This window comes from Mus caroli, unplaced genomic scaffold (genome assembly GCF_978045245.1).
Source record: "Mus caroli unplaced genomic scaffold, Mus_caroli_1 scaffold_8, whole genome shotgun sequence".
Lineage (NCBI taxonomy): Eukaryota > Metazoa > Chordata > Mammalia > Rodentia > Muridae > Mus > Mus caroli.
This window is the reverse complement of record NW_028227263.1, coordinates 137,123,610-137,147,063: the sequence shown is the minus strand read 5'-3', so window position 1 is coordinate 137,147,063 and position 23,454 is coordinate 137,123,610. Positions and strand designations below refer to the sequence as shown.

General features: G+C 34.1%; 1 protein-coding gene across 1 annotated transcript; it reads left to right on the top strand.

Moving 5' to 3' along the window:
• Positions 1-2,626: 2,626 nt before the first annotated feature.
• LOC110287845 (vomeronasal type-2 receptor 116-like) lies at positions 2,627-16,450 on the top strand. The gene is made up of 6 exons (XM_085841066.1): positions 2,627-2,823; positions 5,855-6,146; positions 7,844-8,650; positions 10,496-10,723; positions 12,901-13,024; positions 15,430-16,450. Exons 1-6 carry the CDS (start codon positions 2,627-2,629, stop codon positions 16,338-16,340), a joined length of 2,559 nt encoding a protein of 852 aa, XP_085697192.1. The 3' UTR covers positions 16,341-16,450.
• The last annotated feature ends 7,004 nt before the right edge of the window (positions 16,451-23,454 follow it).

Below are 23,454 nucleotides of genomic sequence, written 5' to 3'. Positions count from 1 at the left end.
TAGTAAGAAAATATAGATGAAAATATCACATATGAATTGGAATTGAACATGCACACAGAATATCATGAAGGGAGAATGAGGTTCATTGAACTGAGAAATGAGTCACTAGCAAGATAGGCAACAGATAATGGTGAAGGGGGTGCAAATATCAACAGAGTACATTCTACATTTGTGTCAGTGTCCCATAATGAAACCCAAAATTAAGTATGGTATTTTCAAAAAACGATAATTAATAACCACAAAAAGTGGATACTAAATTTGGACTCTTCGAAATTTCATTTGCAGTTTTTTCTTCATTATTTTATTTATTTACATTTCAAATATTACCCTATTACCCAGTTCCCAAACTGCTATGCAATCCTGCCTCCACTCTACTTCTATGAGTGTGCTCCCCCACCCATTCACCCACTACTGTTTAACTGCCTAGTATTCTCCTATGCTGGAGCATTGATCCTTCACAGGACAAAGGGCCTCCCCTCCCACTGATGCCAGATAAGGCCATCCTCTGTTTCATATTCAGCTGGAGTAATTAGGTTCATCCTGTGTACTCTTTTGTTGGTGTTTAGTAACAGGGAGCTCTGGGGTATATGGTTGGTTGATATTGTTGTTCTTCCTTTAGAGTTGCAAATCCCTTCAGCTTCTTCTGTCCTTCCCCTGACTCATTCATTGGGGTCCCTATTCTCAGTCTGATGGTTGGCAGCAATAACCCACATCTGTATTCATCAGGCTCTGGCAGAGCCTCTCAGCGGACAACAATATCAGGCTACTGTCAGCAAGTACTTCTTTTAATCAGCAAAAGTGTCTAGATTTCGTGGCTAAATATGAGATGAATCCCATGGAAGGGCAGTCCCTGGATGGTCTTTTCTACAGACTCTGCTCCACTCTTTGTTCCTTTATTTCCTTTAGACCGAAGCAATTCTGGATTAAAACTTTTGAGATGTGTGGATTGCCCCATCCCTCACTCTTGAAAGAAAACTTTACTCTGTATACTTATGAAACACTTTTCCATTTACATTTCTCTAGACACAAGTCTAAGCACTCAAGGACAGCTTATCACAGAACCAGAAGTTATACATATGGTGAAAATGGTATTTATATGTACAGCAATATCCAGTGCAAGACTAAACGTGGTTGTCATTAAAACACATAATAGGGCATATCATCACCCCCCACAAATGTGTTGCCTCTGTATCCTGTTTTATTTTTTTTTCAGTCCAAATGCTCTGAAAGAAGTTCATGAGTATGTAGTCATCAGTAAACTCTCCAATGGTCAGTGTGGATTTTAATGCAAACAAGAATATATGGGTAGAAATTTTTTATAAGAAAAGTTTACACATTAGAACAGAGTGTTGCTTCCCAGGCACTATTTGTTTCTAAGACACTAAGAAGATATTTCTAAACAACACTTCCTCACAACCACTAGTGCAATATAAAATGATCCAAACCAATGTAGGGAAAAAATATAATGTGAAATATATAGGTCTCTACAAGTTATTATTTTTTAAATGAGATTCAGGGAAGAAGATCATGATTTGGAATTCAAATATTAAGATTTGTTTCTCATTGTTATTGAATGTTTGGAAAGTAAAGTCTGAGGGTCTAAATCCACTGAAGATTCTACATCAGGAAACCCATGGCTTCAGCTGGATATGTAGCAGAGGACTGCCTTCTCTTACATTACTGGAAGGGTACCTCCTTGGTTCAATGGAGGCTTGATGACACAGGGTAGGGAATGATAGGATGTTGAGGAGTAGTGGATAGGTGGGTGGCAGAGCATACTCATAGATGCAGGGTGAGGAATAAGGGGATGGGGAGTTGTGCAAAAGAAACGAGCAAGGGGATAAAATTTAAGGTGTAAATAAATAAATAAAATAACCAATAAAAAGAATGAAAAAAAGAAATGAAGCCCACAGCATGATATTCTCTGGATATTGTTGAACGTTTAAAACTCAGACTGTATCATGTAAGTTAACTGGGGATCTATGAATAACTGTAAAAATTTTTGATAGAACTGGATAAGATATATTTCTGACTTGGTCTTTTTATTGATTCTCAAGACAATGATAGAACAGGCCGTGTTTATAGAATCTGTTAGTGTCACTGATATGTCATAGTCCACACTCTACATGGTCTGTGAATCTCAGTGACTATAAACTTGAGAGTGCCTATCCCTGACTTAGACATGGACTGTGTGTCCCAATTAGCTTCAATTGTACTATTACCGTATGTCTCACTGTGAATCTTCTGATATAATCCACTGATATCATATCTATTTGTGTTCACATAATCACCTTTTTAAAACTTTCCATGTGCAAAATTTGAACAAAAGAGTTTCCTCCTAAGTGTTTAAAAACATGAGTGATATTATGGGGCCTGAGAATATACTATTTTATGTATTTACCTATCTATGTGTTTACATGGGCAGTGGACACCAGTTGCAGAACCCCAGGGTAGACAGTGTTTAAGAATTCCTCCAGGTCTCAGGAGCAATCTGAAAATAATATGAATCATAACTATGGAACAAACACATCCTTTGACTAGAGAAATAAAAGCAGGCAGAAATTTGATGTGCTGATATGCATGGCACTTCACAATCCAGACTGACCAGGTTTAAGGCAGGACAAATATGTTACTTTTAGTGGGAGTCTTCTTTCTCCTCAAGATTCAACTTCTCATGGCCAATTACATTGATTCCACATGCTTTTGGAGACTACACATGAATGAAGTCAATGATAAAGATTTGGATCAAACTTGTTCCTTCATCCTTGGAGCAGTTCAGATGCCTATGGAGAAAGATTATTTCAAGGAGACTCTGAATGTCCTGTAAGTGTATTTGTATTTTCCATGTAAATGATAACTTGAACATTTCTTGAGTGCTCTGAGGATGTAGATAAGGCAAATGCTTGAGTGTTTTGTACTGTTGCTAAGTCTGAACACTAAGAAACAACATGATTTCTTTTACAGAATCAATCATAGTTTCTCCTTTTAAGTACTTCAATGAAGGTTTTGGTTTTCTTTAAGTCAGTTGACCTCGGACTTGAAGACTGGAAGCTGAGGAATAAAGGACTATCTACATTGATTCTTCACATACAGCCTTCTTATTAACAGTTTTTACTGCACTCTAGACAGTGATGACTCATTGAAATTAATTATGTAATATTTCATTGTATTTTACTCTGAGAATATGCAAATAGATTGCCATAAATACTGCTGACAGTCTTTCTATCAGTTTGTTGCTCCCAAAGCTTATGCGGCTTACAGTAATTTTCATGGAGCCTAGAGTTGTCAAGAACTTTACATACATACAAACTTACTCTCTCAAATTCATTACATGTGGCCACTTCTTCTCTTGAAGCTTCATCAAGTTTGGAAAGAGAAGAGTTTTACACTCAGAAATTCCATTTCATATGATTGCCTAGATGGACATTTTTGTATGAATATGGTCAAAGAATATTTAGGTCATTAGGGATCAAGATATCCAAATATTTTAAAAGATAAAATTCAAAAGCACTGTGGCTTTGGGCTTCCCTATGTTCATGTACAATAACTGGCTTTTGTGTTTTATAAAGTTCAGATCTGTACTCTCTCTTTAGAGTAAAATATATGTGGATCATATGGAATCCAATTATATGTTGATATTCCTTGAACAGTGAGGCTGTCAATAGCAATAGAGGCTACTTATAACCCTTGTCACTGCATTGGGTAAAATCTGTGGTGTAGGTTAGTTGGAACACTTGAGAACAGTGATACTGTAGTTGTTTATTAGTTTTCTCCCATTATTTAAGAAACATGTCATCTCTCTTCATGTCTACACTCCTTAATCTCTGATCCATTAATGATATATATATATATATATATATATATATATATATATATATATATATCTTCTGGGTCTTTATTCAGAAATTTTATTAAATATAAGTGCACCTGTTACAAGTGCACATTGATACCAATGTGGTATTAATACCTATTTTTGTGGACTGCTGATAGTCCTTTTTATTTATTTTTTTAAATTAGGTATTTTTCATTTACATTTCCAATGCTATCCCAAAAGTTCCCCGCATGCTCCCCCACCCACTCCCCTACCCACCCACTCCCACTTCTTGGCCCTGGAGTTCTCCTGTACTGAGGCATATAAAGTTTTCACAACCAATGGGCCTCTCTTTCTACTGATGGCCAACTCGGCCATCTTCTGATACATATGCAGATAGAGAAACAAGCTCCTGGGATTACTGGTTAGTTCATATTGTTGTTCCACCTATAGGGTTGCAGATCCCTGAAGCTCCTTGGTTACTTTCTCTAGATCCTCCATTGATAGTTCTTTTTAAATACAACCTTATAGAATACAAGGTTACACAGACACTTTATGTAACTGGTACTACCTAAAGTTAACTTGTAATAAGTAGTTTGAGCATTGCACTCGATCCATTCTCAAATTTCTTTTGGTTATTTGAAATTTTTAATTGAGTTTTTGATGTGTTAATAAAGAATACTATAAATTGGCAAATTTGTAGAATATAGTATGAAAACACCACAGTGGTACAAATTTTGGTGAAAACCTCATTGCATTTACTTCAAATTTAATCATCAAAAATATAGGTGTATGTTTAATATTCACTGATCACATTATAATGAAATGAAAAGAATGAAACGTGAGATACTATACTTTACATAACAATAAATACAAATACAATCACAATATGTTATTATTCATTACCACTGTCTTATGGCACACTTTTATTACAAAAAAATGAAAATATTCTATACAATTTATACCAAAATGTCTTTTATTTTATAAGCATATAATATTGACACATAAAACATCACAAAAGTTTCCTTATTTTCCTAGTTCTCAGTTGGATGCTAGGGTTGTTTTAATGTAACTGGAAAGGTTATCAAGAATGTTTCCTAGAAATTCAGTTACAATGATAAGAAGTATCCAGAGTGACTATATCATATTACTTTGTAACTAGAAAGTCAGTGAATGTGTATACTTTCACAATTGAACTGAGGATAGGCTACTGCAAAGTATCTTATAAAACACTTGGATGTATTGCCCTACTATGACCTAAACAAACCTTGTTCAAATACATGCAAATATATGCATAGGCATGGATCATTTACCAATTGCATGTTTGATGTTTGAATTCACTTAAAAATAAATTTTTAAAAAAGGTATTCTTTCAGCAAATGATTGAAAGAAAAATAAGAAAATGAGGATAGATATAAGGGAAGACGCTAAGAATATTGGCAACTAATTATAAGTGATTATTAGTACAGAAACCAAAGTATGCTGCAAAAAGACTATTATGCACTGATAAGTCATATTTTCACTACCTTTTGGGATAGTATTGGAAATGTAATTGAGGAAAATATGTAATAAAAATATAAAAAAAAAAAAAAAAAAAAAAAAAAAAAAAAAAAACTACCTTAACTAATTAAGTGAATTTCACAAAAAATATCAAGAACTCAATTGGTCTCATAACACATGTATTTCTATATTGCTCAATAATTTCAAAATGAAGACATGTTCTAAATTAAAGTTTTGTCAATATCTGTGGTTTTCCCTTTTTTAAATGTCTGATCAAGCACTGAAAAACAGAGATTGGAACGTTCTCTGTGGATGAGGTCAATACCATATCTTATTTATGGGAGAAAGACTGTCATGAAATTTTAAAGTGTTTACTATTTTTCCAGGTTCCAAATTCAATTCTATCTCACAACAAAAGCAATTTGTTTCAATCTTTAGAGGACAGAGGCAGAAGCATCCAGTACAGTATAGTGCTTCTATTGAGTACAAATGATCGTGTATTTACATTTGTCCATAATAATCGCCGTACTCTTTTACAAAAAAAAAAACAACTAAAACCCACAAATATGCTTTGGCATTGGCGTTTTCAATTGATGAAATCAACAGAAATCCTGAACTTTTACCAAATATGTCTTTGAGTATAAAATATAATTTAGGCCATTGTGATGGGAAAACTATGACAAATACAGCCGATTTTCTTGATCAGAAAAAATATAAGCCTATCCCAAATTATTTCTGTAATGAAGAGACTATGTGTTCATTTCTGCTTACAGGACCAGATATGACCACATCTTTATATTTTCAGATGTTCCTGGATATTTTCTTATCTCCACATGTGAGTTATCATAGGCCAGGAAATCTTATCATCATGTCTGTTTGGGGGATTAGACAGATATTAAGAAAGTTAATGGATGAGATTAGTCTTATGCTTATGTCAATCTATGTAGTCCCAGTGAACTTGCTATTTAAAGAGATGATAGGCCTTCTGCAATATCCCACCTCCAGAAGTTGATAGATTCCAGAAAGAAGGAATAGAGGAGGAAATGAAGAATGGAGTCTGGCTGGGTAGTAGAGAGAATCTTGCAGCCTTGACTGACTGGCAGTCAGAGTGTTTCTTTATTTATAAAAATCTCAGTAAGCAGAGAAACATTCATGCTGTTCCAAAACATAAAGCATATTATTTATGCCCCATATGTGTTATCTTCATTTTGGTCATAAGTTTAGATTATCATTTGTAAAGTGTACAATAACAGAGTTATGGTGGTGTTATGTTTAGTGATCAATGATAAATTGTGATGGAACAGAATAATATTTTACAAAAATTTCTGCTATTAACCAACTTTTAAGAATCTGGAGTGTTTTTTGTATAAAGATAAGACAGACCATTTTTAGCCTGGCCACTTGTGACATTTCAGTGGCACTGGAGTGGAAGAAAACCTCCAATCCAGTCTGTGAAGTTAGCCATTTTACTCCCAGTGAATATATAACTAACAATTAAGGGTCATAGTGTCAATTTTCATTAGACACTATGGCAAATATTTCATCAACATTATGCTTTAATTATTATAAGTCATTTTATTATTATAGAGGTTATGTCATTAGCTTTATGGAACTTATTGCTATGTCTTATCTTGTTTTTCTTTTGTTTCATCGTCATAAGATACAAGAGTAGACCTTCACAAGTGAACTTTTCTATAAACGAGGAGTTATGGGTTTCCAATACCTCATTCTTTCATATTTTTTACACATTTTTATTTTTCTATTATTACAAGACACTTGTATGGAAGAGATAACTCCATCAAATCTAACATTGTTTCTGTATATTTTCCTCAAGAGATACAATTTATGAGTCTTAGATATTTTGACACATAATTACATGAGTATTTAGTAGAATGAGGGTGTTTGTTTGTTTGTTTGTTTGTTTAATATGATCTGTTACTAACATTTTAAGGCTGCTGACCTTGTTTATTTTTAAATGTACTTTCTTCTAGTTATCTGTGTCCTGAGGAGGCACAGAGGCAGATATTCCCAGAGTATTTTGGAGTCTTATCTTAAAACGGAGGTCTCTGGCACTTTTTTGTGAGTTACAAACTCTAGTGTAGAAGGAATACCTTCAAGTAGGGCAAGGTAAATTTTACTCTAAAAGTAAAGCAGTATTTTGCATAGGACTTTCTGTTAAATCTTAGAAGAAATATTTCTGGATGGAGGAATAAATGCCTTTTTAAAAGTATTAGGTGAATATCCCCAAGTTGTAAATATATTAAAATCCCTGTAAGCCCTGAGAACACAATATCAAGACTAAAACTAAAAGACAGAATGTCAGTTATTATAACATGCAGATACATTTTGTTGCATCTTTGTCAAAGAGCTAAGCTTGCAGTTACTATTAGAAATAGATGTGCCAGGATTGAACATTTGCTCATTTGAATCAGAGATGAGAGAAAAAGTCACAGATAATCAACTCATTGAAGGTAAATATGATTACTGGTTTTATTGGCTGCACTACACCTCATGCTGCTCTTTGTGTTGTAGTTCCTTCAGCTTACCTATGGACCTTTCAGTTCCATCATCAAGGATAATGAAAAATTTCCCTATGTCTATCAAATGGCCCCAAAGGACACATCTCTAGCATTGGCAATGGTCTACTTCATACTTTATTTCCAATGGAACTGGGTTGGCCTTATCATCCCTGATGATGATGAAGGCTATCGGTTTCTTTCACAGTTGAAAAAAGAGAGCAAAGGCAAGGAAATTTGCTTTGCCTTTGTGAACATGATAGGAATCTCTGATATTTTGACCTATGCCACAACTGAAATGAACTACAACCAAATTATGATGTCATCCACAAATGTTATTATTATTTATGGGGAAACAAGCAATTTTATTGAATTGAGCTTCAGAATATGGGATTCTACAGTTATACAGAGAATATGGGTCACCACAATACAACTTAATTTTCCTACTAGTAAGAAAGACTTAACTCATGGCCCATTCTATGGGACTTTTACTTTTCTACATCACCATGGTGAGATTTCTGGCTATGAAAAGTTTATACAAACATTGTTCCATCTCAAAAGCAAAGATTTAAACCTAGAAATTCGAGAGTGGAAGTACTTTAACTGTGAAGATTCAGCATGTAACTGTAAAATACTGATGAATTTTTCATCAAATGCTATATTGGATTGGCTAATACAACAGAAGTTTGACATAACCTTAAGTGTTGGTAGCCAAAACATATCTGTGTATGCCATGGCCCATGCACTTCATGAGACAAATCTTCAATCGGTTGATAATCAGGCAATAGAAAATTGGAAAATATCCAGGTATCCCTGCTTTAAGGTAGAGTTTCTTTTATTGGATGATGTTTGGTGGCTTCAATTGCATAGCAATTTAGTGTCTCTCAGATGTTCAGACTTAAAGAAAAAGGAAATATTTTGAAAATAGATAAGTTTCTGACTTTTTTTTAAAGAAAAAGAAAATCTAATGATTGCTATGAATGTGATTGGTAAACGAAGTTGCAGATTATCAATGAAAATTTGTGGGTTTAATATAAAGCATTCAGATGTTAGCTCAACCCTTTCAATATTTGAAGTAAACAGTCTTCCCCATGAATTTTCTCTGTGATGAGAAGATAAGCTTATTTATATTTGTCAATTAAATGGAAATTATTTTAAGGAATTGTTTCCATTACTTTCTCCAGTGAATATGCCTGCAGTGCACTCTCTTGAGTAACTTACTTGGTTTTCTGAGAGTAACTGAACATGAAATAGTGTTGGTACTCAGTTATATATATATATATATGTATGTGTTTATATGTGTGAATACATATATTCACTGTGTATATATACATGTTTTACTCTTTCTGTCTTTACTCTTGACAGAAAGAGTAAAACATGTATATATTTTGTATATGTATATATATATATATGTATATAAACATGTATATATATATATATATATATATATATGTATATATATCTGTGTTTATATTTGTGTTGCTTTGAACATACAGGTTTATTTCTTTGTATGACTGTAAGAGAGCCACAATTTTTCTATGTATGATTTTCTTATTATAAATGTGTTTATATATGTGTTGTGTTTCTTTGTGTTTTGTCAGAGTATGTGTCTTTGTGTATCCTTGTATGTATTTTATGAGTGTTTGTATGTACTTTATGTATTTGTGTCTACTTTACTGTTTATCTGTCTGCCAAATTCTTTGTGCGTGGTTTGGCCTTTGCCTGTCTTTCTGTCATTAGTTGTGAGCATAAATTTCCCTGTGTGTCAATATCATTCTGGGCTGGTGGTTATCTATTTATGACTCTCCCCATGTGTTCCCTCTCTCTTTCTCTCGCTCTATTTCTCTCTATCACCCTCTCTCCATCTATCTCTATATCTTTCTGTGTTTGTCTTTTTGTCAGTGAAATTTTATAGCTGAGTTTCTAGTTGAGTGCATATATGTCTCTTATGTGACTGAAAGTTATGAGAACATGTATATATATTTCTGTGTAAGTATATAGCTGTATTACATGTGTGACTTAGAAAGGACCTGAGCCTCTCTCTGTGTTCCTGTGTGTGTGTGTGTGTGTGTGTGTGTGTGTGTGTGTGCATTGCATACATGTGTTTGGTTCTGCATTTTAGTCTCTTTGTCTTCGGTAGTGTTCACTGAAAGAAATTAAATTCTTTGAATATTGTCTTAGTTAGGGTTTTACTGCTGTGAACAGACACCATGACCAAGGTAAGTCTTATAAAAAACAACATTTAATTTGGGATGGCTTACAGGTTCAGAGTTTCAGTCCATTATCATCAAGGTGGGAACATGGCAGTATCCAGACAGGCATGGCACAGGAGGAGCCGAGAGTTCTATGTCTTCATCCAAAGGCTGCTAGTGGAAGACTGACTTCCAGGCAACTAGGGTGAGTATCTTATACCCACACCCACAGTGACACACCCATTCCAACCATGTCACATCTATTCCAACAAGGCCACACCTTCAGATGGTGCCACTCCCTGGTCCAAGGATATATAAACCATCACAAATATCATGATACTTTAATTTATCCAATGCCATTCGTTGTGATTTTTCTCTTTCATTCTTTAAACATAGTTGCCTTTATTATGGAATCAGAATACATTTTATGACTGAAGGAATGGTATATACAATATAGTGCAATGCTTATATTTTAGGTAAACTCCTTTCTGAGAAAGACCCACTTTACTAATCCACTTGGGGACAAAGTAATTATGAAACAGAGAGTGATACTGCAGGAAGACTATGACATTTTTCACTTTTGGAATCTCTCACAACACCTTGGGGTTAAGGTGAAGTTAGGAAAGTTCAGTCCATATTTTCCAAATGGTGAACACTTTCACTTATATGTAGACATGTTTGAGTTAGCTACAGCAAGGAGAAAGGTGAGTGTGTACTAACTTATTGATTCATAATACACAGCAGTAAACACATTAACATATTGAAATGAAAAAAATATTTTAACATCAAGAACCAATGTCTAGGTTCCTTTATTATGTTTATTTTGACATTTTCCCCAATTCTTTGAAGATTCATACATGCATAAAATTTACCTATGTCATATCAGAATTATTTTCTGAAATTTAATAAATACAAACTGTTCTTCACCACTATTTAATATTCTTTCCTTTAAATTAAACAATATATTTTTCACTTTGTTGCTGTTATTACACAGTAATCTATTCCCTTACATTAAACCTCTGGAACAGCTGTTGGTAAGAGAGAGAGACCAATGTTACAGTTGGGAAACGCTATGAGTCATAATTGCTAACCCTTGTCATTTTCCCAAAAAATGTTTTCCCACAAAACAAAAGGATGCTTACCATGTATCAATAATGAACACAATTATAAAAATTCGTATTCACATAAACATGACTTTTTAATAAATTGAAAAACCCGTCATACTTTTAATTAAGATGAACAGAATTTCAAAGGAAAGTAGAGACTGCACTAAAACATCAAAGAAATAGCTATTAACACACCTCAAGTACAGCAATAATAGCAACCAGACAAAAGTAACAAACAATTTTCAATAATAAGTGAACACTTGTGTTAAAATTCTGTAAATGAAATCTAAGACAACAATGCTGGCTTATTTTTTTAAGACACTCCTTAGTTGCCTGCAGAGGGTGGGGAGACACATTCACATACAAGAGGAGAACATTTCTTTATTTTAAAAAATGAGGAAAACATATTGTGTAGTAAGAGGGAAAAAGGAAATTTGAAAGAACAATAAAAATTTGAGAAAATTTGGGATAGATATTTATAGAATAATTCTTGAAAAAACACCTCCCCACCCAAAAAAAGAGAAAAAACAACAACAACCAACAACACAAAACAGAAATTTCATTCTCTGAGAACAGAGAGAATTTTTTTTGAAATTGAGATTTATTTTTTATTTATTAAAAATAGTATGTTACTCTCACATAATATATCCTATCTACAGTTCCCTTTCCTTCTACTGGGATGTGACCAATTCTGTTTTACTTGCAATATATCATAGTTAATACTCTTATTTCCCTCCCAATAGCCTTTTCCATCAGATACATTTTCTGTTACTCATTAGGAAATAACAGGATTCTATGGGAGAATAACAAAGTAAAACAAGATTAAACAAAAATTAAGACATCATAATAGGACAAAATTTTCATAACACATTATGGTAAATAGACATATGAGGGTGTCTTCATGGAACACTCCATATTCAAGGTCACTACACATAGATTTATCATTTTCAACAATATTAAACCAGTGTCTGCATGTTCAGCTGTTTTACATAAACAGTCTTTCATGCTTTGCAATGCTTATTTATTCAAGGTCCTATTTGTTATCTGTAATTTAAGGACATATTTTTTCTGCTTCAAATGTCTTCCAATACTAGCTTGCTTTTCTGTTCCTTTAAATAAACTTTGATAATAAGTAAAGTAAGTAGGAAGGAAAGATTTGATATATGGCTTATATACACTCATGAAAAGACAAGTGTGGATATTGGGAAACTGGCATTAAAGCATAGATATTAAAGAACAGATAGGGAATTTCCAGGAGGAATGGAATCCAGGAAAGTGGATAACATTTGAAATGTAAATAAAGAAAATATCCAATAAAAAGAAAGACAGAAAACAAAGAATAATACTTATTGGCTCTGCTACCCATAGTGAGATGGGCATACCTAGATCAATTACCAATTAAGGAAATGATTCAAACTCATACGGACAGGCTAGTTTTGGGTGAAAAAATATCTCAATAATGTTCCCTATGTCTGTTTACAATACTTAGTGCCAAATTGAAAATAAAAAAATTAATGATATCAGGTTGCAATCTCTGTAGTTTTTGCAAAGTTCACTAGCAGCTCTTTTTCCAGAATTAATAGACATTCAGAAATTATCCAACATTTCTTCAATGTCTTTCCAATATTCACAGCTGTCCATTAAACAATGGACAATACAAAATGTCTACCAGTTGTTATACATAAAATAAGTTTATTAAACTTTTAATGGGCTTATATAAAACATAAAATAATATCTAAAACTCATTATCAATATGTGTCTAATTTTCTTCTCAGATGCCATCCTCTGTGTGCAGTGTAGATTGTGGTCCTGGATTCAGAAGATCCTGGAAGGAGAGAGTGGCAGCCTGCTGTTTCATTTGCAGCCTCTGCCCTGAAAATGAAATTTCTAATGATACAATTTAGTTTTATCTGCTCTATAAAATCTACAAATATATATATATCCCTCTTCTTTTACCACGCTGGAATGATGAAGTCACCTAAAAGGCAACTTTTAATATAAAACATATCACTTATCTAATTTATTAGTTTTAAACATTAAAATCAATAACAAAATCCTACCAAAAACCAACAAATGAATTAAAAACCAAACACATATACCTTGTGTCTTTGCCCACATAATCACTTGTTGCAAATTCATGGCAGATTACATTTTCACAAAGAAATGCTTTAAAAAATAAAACTCAATTTGAAGGAATACCCCATAGGACTTTCCAAATAATTAATCTACTATAAAACTACATGTACATTACATTTTTGTCACAACTTTAAATACAATTAATTTCATCATATTTTCTGAGTATGTCTGTCCTACAAATGATTATGCACACCACATACATATAGGAGTCTGTGAAGAAGCAATTATAATATAATAATCTACTGGAATGGATCATGAAGCTGATAGATACAAAATACATGTTCACTGTAAGATTTATGTAGAATACAAATATATTAACAAATTTATGACAAGCTATTAAGTATGTAATATTCAGAGGACATGTTAAAGTAAGTGTGATATGAGTCCAGGAACTATGGAATAAGTGTTTACCAATGATGTTAAATATATTATAAGACTCATGTTTAGTATACTAGATACCACATCAATTACTATAATAATTATTTATGGTTTACAAAATGCATAAAGTTTATAGATATCTTTTCAATTATTTTGCCTTTCATTCAATATAATGAATTAAGTTCTCAGAAGAAATATTATGCCTGTGAGATAATACAATAGTTAAATCACTTGTGGCCATGGCTTACAATCTGAGTTTATTCCCATGATGCATGTACTAGAACCAAGCAACCTACTCAGAAGATGTTATTTGAAGTCATGCTTTCCAACATACACTACACGTGAAAATATTTTTGAAATTATTTTACTGAAATTGTTTTAGATATAAAAAACAAATAAGAGTTAATATTTACATCAATGAATTCCACAAAAATATCTATGAAATGTTTTATTACATTGATTGCTTATGTGAATGGGGTAGGGAACACTGGTACAGGTACACATATGAGCAAATAACAACCCTGCCTGTCTGTATATTTAGATGCACTTATGAGATGCCTGGTATGGGGGCTGGAATCTGAACCCACGTTCTCTGGTAGAGAAAACTATTCTATTTATAGCTAATCCAACTTCTTAAGATTTAGGCAACTTATCATATAATAATTGTACACAAATGCATTGTTGTAGATAAGAATTCTGAAAACCAAAGAAGTACATCAACATTCTCTGAAATGATATTAAAATTAAGTGCAAATACATTCATAGTTCATATTGCAGCCATGATGGGGATTACAACTTAGGATTGGGGTATTATTGCTTAACATAAACCATCTGGGTTACCGCTGCTCTTGCTCTAGGATTCCTCTGTTATATTGCTCATTCTATTTGACCTTATTGATTTCATCCCTGAGTAAGTTCACAGACTCTGAATCAAATAGGAATGGAGATGAGGCAAGGATAAGTGTGCTCAGCTTTCCAAAAGAAGGAATCAAAGTAAAAGACTTCTTAGTACAAAGTATCTACAGAGGCTTCTTTTCCACCAGTGCTAATCTCAGTGCATCTCTCAAATAATAATCAGAACGTTCGTTTACTTATTGACAAATGAGGATACATCTGCGGTCTTATATCTTTAAGGTGTTCTGCTTTTTAAACATTAATATTTTATTACCTCTCACTCTCTACCTGCTTATGACATTACAGGAATCACTTAAATAGTGCAATTGTTACATTTACATAAACATACATATAAATATGTATACAAACACACAGCCTACATGTTCAATTTAGTATTACTTCTATGTCAATGAGTTTAAGCTAGTGAAATCTTGAGTACATATTACAGATCTTGCCCAGTAGAAGTAAGAGTCACAATGTGTCATACAGAATGAAATCATAAAAGTCAGTGATATCGGGAAACAGTCAGTAGAGGATTTTGTATTTTTAAAAAAACCCAACCACATTGTGGTTTATGATTGTATCTTTTTTAATTAAATGATCTATTTTATATCAACATAGTGGCAAAAAGGGGTTTAGGAAATTTTTGTCTCTGATGACATTACAAGTGATATGTTGAACAAAGTTAAATAGACAAAGAAAAAATATTGGTTTTATTTTCCCTTAAATATTTATGAATATCATGAATTGAAATCAATGCTGTGCAGCAATGCCCTTAAAATTACATGCCCAGCATCAAAGGCAGCATTGCAAGGCTCCTTTCAACTACTTTACTTGAAATTCCTTGTCAGTAAATTTCTAAAGCAGCACTCACTAAACTTTTCTTTGGAAATCAGATATGGATCACTGTGTGAAATGTCCAGAATACCAGTATGCCAACAAGGAAAAGAACAAATGCATTCAGAAAACTGTGGTATTTCTAAGCTATGAAGACCCCTTGGGGATGGATCTTGCCTTAATAGCCTTTTGCTTCTCTGCACTCACAGCTCTAGTACTTTGTGCCTTTGTGAAGCATCATGACACTCCTATTGTGAAGGCCAATAACAGAATCCTCAGCTACCTATTACTTATGTCACTCATGTTCTGTTTTCTGTGCTCCTTTTTCTTCATTGGACATCCTAACAGAACCACCTGTGTCTTACAGCAAATCACAATTAAAATTGTATTCACTGTGGCTTTTTCGACAGTTCTGGCCAAAAAAAAAAAAATCATTGTAATTCTGGTTTTAAAATTCACAGGCCCAAGAAGAAGGTTGAGAAACATCTTGCTATCAGGGGCAACCAATTACATTATTCCCATATGTTCCCTATTTCAATGTATTCTGTGTGCAATCTGGCTAGCAGTTTCTCCTCCATTTGTTGATATTGATGTACATTCTGAGCATGGAAACATTATCCTTATATGTAGCAAGGGCTCAGTTACTGCATTCTACTGTGAACTAGGATACTTGGCCTGCCTGGCACTTGGAAGCTTCACTGTGGCTTTCTTGGCAAGGAATCTACCTGACAGATTCAATGAAGCCAAGTTCCTGACCTTCAGCATGCTAGTGTTCTTCAGTTTCTGGGTCACCTTCCTCCCTGTCTACCATAGCACCAAGGGTAAGGTCATGGTTGCTGTAGAAATTTTCTCCATCCTGGTATCCAGTGCAGGGATTCTTGGATATATCTTTGCACCCAAGATCTACATCATTTTCATGAGACCTGAGAGAAATTCTGTCCAAAAAATCAGGTATAAATCACATTCCTGAACAAATACCTCTGGAATTCTGTCAAATGAGAAATTGGTACATACCTACCAAATATTGGGTTACAGTGCATATATCTAGTTTTGGAATCACTCTTACTGTATCCTGTAGTGATATCTAGAAGTATCATATTTACTCATCTTGCATGCATTGTGCATAAAATCTTGCACTCATTCACTTGATTCATTCATCTAGGAAAACTAAAATTTTTAAATTATTATGACTGTTTTATTCATCATTTTGCTTTCATGGAGATTTCCCCCTGGTAACTTCCAGTAAAAATTGATAAGGAAGATTTATCCATTATCTTGTACAGAAAGTGAGTTCTAGGACAGACAGCACTACACATAGAAACCATATATCATATCTAACAATCAATTTGACAAATCAGCAAACTAAAGAATCAACAAAGAGGAAATCAGAACACATTTTCTGATCTTCACTAGGAGCACACACATGAGAGATATTACCTGATCTCTTCAGCTGCCCTTCAAGCTATTAGACAATGGTCGAAATTGGAAATGTTCTTTTTGTGCTCTGAAATACAATAATATTATAACCGACAATGAACTAAACCTGAGGACCCCTGTGGTTGAATTATGGAATAGTTGCACGAAGCTGAAGAGAGTGGAGCCCCATAGGATGATCAGAACTCTTAACTAACATGGACAAACAGAAACTCTCAGAAAGTGAGGTACTAGACATATATGCAGCATAGACTGCATTGTCTAGCCTCAGTGATAGAATGCACACCTAACTCCCCAGAATATTGAGACTCCAGAGATTGGGACATTCTTGGGTTTGGGGAGGTGGGGATATCCTCTTGGAGATGGGGGAGGAGGGATGAAATGCAGAAGAGTCAGGGAGCAAACTGGGAGGGGGATAATGAATGGACTGTTAAAAAAAGATTAAAGGATAAAAAAATTAAAGTAATCTTGTAGATAGGTGAAAATTATATTTATAGTAGGAAAATGTAAAACTAGTGATATTTACATGAAATTAATATCTTCTCAGAGACTGCCCTCATATGCAGTTCTGATTGAGGTTCTGGAATCATAAATTCTCAAAGGGTGGCCTGGGAGCCCGAGGCTTTGACTATGCTGCTTCCTGGAAAATGGAATTTCCAAAAAGACAATGGAGTGTTTGCAAATAGACTAAATCCTTCACATTTGTCAATTCTCCTTCCAAAATAGGATGCCTAATTGGTCTAAATTGCATCAGCATTAATAAAAAGTGTTACTTCGTAAGTTACTCTTCATAGAAAAATGATCATAGCAATGTCCCTTTAAAGACCACATTAAGAATTAACATCCATAATTTACTCATTGAAAATTCATGGAAGATGTTATTTTTGCAAAGAAAGATGTGATATTCAACTGAAGTTTAAGGGAATTCTACACAAGTTTATTATAATACCCAATGATCTCCTCTAAAATTATATTTATATTATATTCCAATCTTTATTTTTCATAATATTCCTCATTATTTTTTACATTTAAGTATATGTCCCTATATATTTCTTGGTCACCATGTAAGTGTAGGAGCCAAAGGAGAAGAGAAAATGGCAAAAGATCAATTGGACTGTAATAGATGGAAGCTGGAAATCAAGGTTCAAGAAATCTATTAAATTAAAGAAGAGGATAAAAGATTTCTTGTAACATTAGAAAAATTTGCTAACATAACACGTTATTCATAATCTAGACACTTCCATTTCAAAATATCACACGATTTGATATCAAAGGATGTGTGGATTATTTTTGATACATGATGCATAGAATATGAAGAACCTTTTTTAAAGATTTGTTTTTATTTATTTTATGTCTATGAGTACACTGTAGCTGTGTAGATGGTTTTGAGCCATCATGTGGCTGCTGGGAATTGAATTCAGGACCTTTTCTCACTCTGGTCAGTTTGTTTTTGTAACCCAGCCCCCAAAAAGACTGCATGGTATGTGCTCACTGATAAGTAGATACTTGCCAAAATGGTACAGAATACCCAAGATACAATCCATAGACCTTAAGAAGTTCAACCTTTAGGAAGGACTAAGAGAGAATATTTCAATCCCACTTAGAAGGGGAAACAAAAAAAAAAAACCACAGTGGGGAGTCTGACTGAAAACAAAACTACCTCAGTTGTTTATGGATGGTGGTGCTGGAGAGAATGAATTGTAGAGCCAGGAGAATGAATTGAAGTGTGCAGCCACCAGGGGAGGGAAGTGGGTGGACCCTTAAGGAAGTACTACAGACCTGAGAGCTGAGAGACTCCCAGGACTCAGTGGAGTCAAACCTTAGCCAAATTTCCCAAAAGTGAGGGAACTCAAATAGTCCATGTCCAGCAGATAGATATAGCCTCAAGTAGAGAGCCAGGCTTATCAACCCAGAGGTTAATCTCATAGAAGACCCTAGTTAAGTTATAAAGCCCTAATTGGGAATCACAATGCTTTGTAACTGCCTTTTCAGTGTATCTTCTGCCCTATTCAGGCCTCCATAGGAAAAACATTCATGTGGTACACTGACAAACAGTTGGGCAAATATAAATACAAAGAAAATATATATTTAGAAAATAATTACTATACGAACTTCAAAGTGGTAATGCAGAAAGAATAAATTCTACCATACTCTAACTTTATGTTTATTAACTCCCTCAAATGACAAGATAAAGCTGAATGAAATTGAAGAGCCAAATCCAAAACAAAAACAAAGGTACAGAAACCAAAAACAACAACAAAAATGTAAGTTAAAATAATACAATAGAATTGTAATGAACAACAAGAATAACAACACACACGCACACACACACACACACACACACACACACACACACACATATATACATATGTAATTGGATAACAGTGTTGAGGCTTAGAACCCTGTCATGACATTTTCAGACATGGTCCTCCAATGATACATAATTGTTTATTTCCTCTTTGCTGTATATTACTGGCCAGGAAATCTAACATTAAGAGAGGTTTTCTTCCCTGGTGAGTCTTCTTTGATGACATTTGCACTACAGGATTGTTATTAATCAAGCATTGCTTCAGGAATAGTGAAAGGGTCTGTGACCACATCTATTTTCTGCTCTAGGACACCAAATGGGACAGATCCATGGAAACCGTATTTCTTTGGTTAAATATCTATTTTCTACAGTGCCATTGCTGTTGATGCAGAAGCAATTGTTTCCTTTGTGCCTTCCATGATCTCAGCTGTTACATTACTTTTTCTTTATGTGCCGTGGTGCTTTCTAAGGCATGGACTGCAGATATTTAATGGAGATGCCTGTTTTATACTTAGTTTTCTATTTTTCACGTAATATTTGGATATGGATCTCTCAATTTTTTCTAACTACAGAAAAAAAAAGATACTGATGTAGGCCTTGTAAGGCATTGACCTATGAGTTTAACAAAATGTCATTACAAGTAATGTTGTTACTCTTTTTGTGAGTAGTAGGATTTGGTTTTTTGATACCTGATCTACTTAGTATTTCATATTTGATCAAGCAAATAGTGTCTCCTCGAGACAATTTTGTGGATTGGTAATTCATATAAATCTGGTATTGTTTGCTTAATATTCTCACAAAATTTAGGCCACCATCGTCCTATCTTGTAGGCAGGACACCATTATGTATCAAAGATTTTGCTGTTGTATACATTTCTACTATCCTACAAAAATCTTACTGTGTCAATTGTTTAGACTAGAACATGAAAAATTAGCTCATCCAGAACTTTTTTCATTAAAAAAAAATATTATTTAAACGAAAGTTTGTACTGAGTGAGTAGATTACAACACTTGTATGAGGCCCATGACACTGAAAACTCATCATTTTTTGATCTCCAGATTCCTGTAATGAGTTGAAATTCTAAATCCTTTATCCTGTGAATACCTGCAGGGTATAAGCAGGATGAGTTAAATTCTGAATGTCATTCCCCCAGGTTTATGTTTGGAAACAGATTTAATAAAAACCTAAAAATGCCCAATTCCTCTTCAGGCCAGTAGTTTTTATTCATCTTCATCTCAGTGTTGGTGTCCCATGTGTCCCATCATGGTCCCTTTCTTTGAGTTCAATTCACTGCAATATTTCCTTCATATAAATTCATTTCCTCTGTGAACTATAATTTAACTTTTCAATTCTGAGTGATATTACAAACTGATAAACTGCACAGCACACACTGAACATTTCTAAGGACAATGGAGGGAAAAAACTCTGCATTTTAGTCTGCTGGCCTATTATACCAGAGACGCAGTGATGAAATCACAGGAATTCACATTGAGATAAACAGAATCTAGAACATTTCCAAATTCTTAGTTAAGGAAATGTTGTATTACTGTTTAGACCAGTTTCATATATTTTAACATATATATATATATATATATATATATATATATATATATATATATGAAAATATTCATATATATTACTAATATTGTTACAATATTATATTCTGGACAATATTAACATTATTATTTTTCATAATATGAATAATGTTTGATATATGTAGTACAATATATGAACAATATTAGTAAGAAAAGATATCTGGTGTTTAATAGTTCAGTATTAGACAAAGAGACTTCTGAGTTTTTTCCTACTTGATTGCAATTTTTATGTCACCTAAAATGACAAAGACAGAGTTACCTTCAGGATTCGAAATCATTTATGAATCTATTCAAGTTGATTAATAACAATAATACATAAGATTTTGCTGTGAACATTTACAAAGATCAGGTGTTTTCTGTACGCATAAGTTTTCAGTATCCCTGAAAGCTGACCAAGTATGTTGTGGAAGATTCTAAAAAGTTTAAAACACATGTGTGAGAAAGTGGGAGAAGTCTCAATTTCTCACTGGTACCAGGTTTTAATGACTATTTCCAACAAAATCAAATTGCCTTCTTTTAAATAAAACTAGATGGAACTATTAATACTTAAATATTACTTACAAATTTTATTTTTGCATGTGTGTTTTACTCAAATTCACCTTCAATTATTACTTTTCAAATCTCTTAAACAACACCACTATTCCCTCCAAATTTCCTATGTTCCATGAAGAAAAAATACCACGTTTTCTACTTAATGAACTGAAATGAAATATGAATAGTGTTAAGAAATAAATTTGTATGTAGGTGTACTGATCGTTGGGGAATTTCCTGACACCCTTTACTCCATTCAGATTTTTTAGGTTGATTTGGAGAAGGTTTGTGCATATTGTTAAAACAAATGAATTTGTGAAGGGAACTACCCTCTTCTGTCTGAGAAAAGCCTGCTTCTGTGGATTTATAGACCACGTCTGGTTTTACATATCTTCTAACTTCTTCCAGGATGATTCTGGAGTCTTGGAATGAAAGGTATAATACATGTGTTTTATTTTAGCTGGAAACACCAAAGTTTTTTACTCCCACCATTCTGAATGATTATGGGTCCACAAGTTAATCACCATAAATTTTGAAAAGTAAATCACGTGGTGAGGATTGAGGCATAAAATATTCTTCAAAATGAAAATAAATTTCAGAGGAAATATTATCAATATGGCCATTTATCTAAACTATGACTGTTAGGTCCTTCTCCAAAGTTTATGTAACTTTTTAACTGCATATTTTTCTCTTGGAAACGGTTCTAGGAAGGGGAATCATTTTGTGAACTGGATATTCAATCCATATGAACCCATCCATTGGTCATTCCTTGGAAGGTTATGGCACTATTCCAACAGCCTTATAGTTGTTATACCTCTCAGGGCTCACACTTGGATAATATGTATGATTACTTCAAAGAGTATTAAAAATAGCCAGTAAAGTTGAAGCTTCCTGCTTGATTTTTTCATGTTCTTTAATTAAAGTGTAAGGCATCTTCAGAAATGAGTACATACCTTTTGAATTACAGAACTGCTAAACATTATCATTCATAAGGATCAACCTAGTTTGCTGTGATGGTTTGTATATTCTTGGACAAGGGAGTGGCACCATTTGGAGGTGTGGCCTTGTTGGACAGGGTGTGACCTGGGTGAAGTAGGTGTTTTACTATGGGTATGGGCTTAAGGCTCTCACCCCAGTTGCCTGGAAGTCAGTCACAGAAGTTGGTTCCAGGGAGTAGGGTATTGCTGTGATAGGCCTGACCATACTTTTATTTGAAAGAATGTAGATTTTTGGACTTTGGATTTGGAACTCAGTGGAATGCTTTAAATGGGGCTTAGTGGGTCATCCTAGAAGAAATATGGAAGACTTTGTTGCTGGGAGTAATTTGAACTGTATTTACCTGACCCAAGAGATTTCAAAGGAGAAGAATTTCAGTATGTGGCATAAAGACTGGTTTTTGTGGTATTTTCGTGAAGAATGTGACTACTTTTGGCCCTTGTCTGAAAAGTCTGCCTGAGGCTAAGGTGAAGGGACTTGGATTAATTGCATTAATTGCATTGACAAAGGAAAATTCAAAAAAGCCCAGCAGAGACTTTGTTCTCTGTTTAAGTCTCAGAAAGAGAAGTTTGAACAAGCATAGCAAGCCTAGAAAGGCAAAATATAAAATATATGGTTTGTGTATTAAAGGCATCCCGGGAAGTGAAATGGAGCAAAATCCTGTGTTCTAGGAAATAACAGATTAAGGGAGTGGGACCTTGGGGCAAGATCCTACCCAAATGAATTTAGATCCAGGCATGATGGTACACACCTTTAATCCCGTGAGACAAGCATGCTGATCTCTGCATTCAAGGTCAGTCTACAGAGCAAGAACCAGGATAGTCAAGCTTAGGCAGTGAAGGATTTAGAAAACATAAAGCCAGTGATAATGAAATAGTACAAGGGGATCATGTTCTAGTTCCTGTAAGCAGCAGAACTCACCAGCATCAGCCGTGTGTCTCTGGCTCTAGAGTTAAGAATGAAAGGAACTATTGGGACAATTGATGGTGGTTAGCTGGAGCTAAGACATTACCAATGATTAAGAAGAGACAAGCATCAATGGGTTGAAATCTGGGAGTTCTTTTCTGGGAGCACAAAGAAGCTGTGTTCCAGAGATAGACAAGTTTGTTCCTCGTGCTGCAGCTGTACTTGGTAACGTGTAAGAGTCACCAAGGTGGTACTGGTTTTGAAGGAATGAAAGTGTCCTGAGGAACAGCTGAGGCTTGGCACTGTGAGAGGTC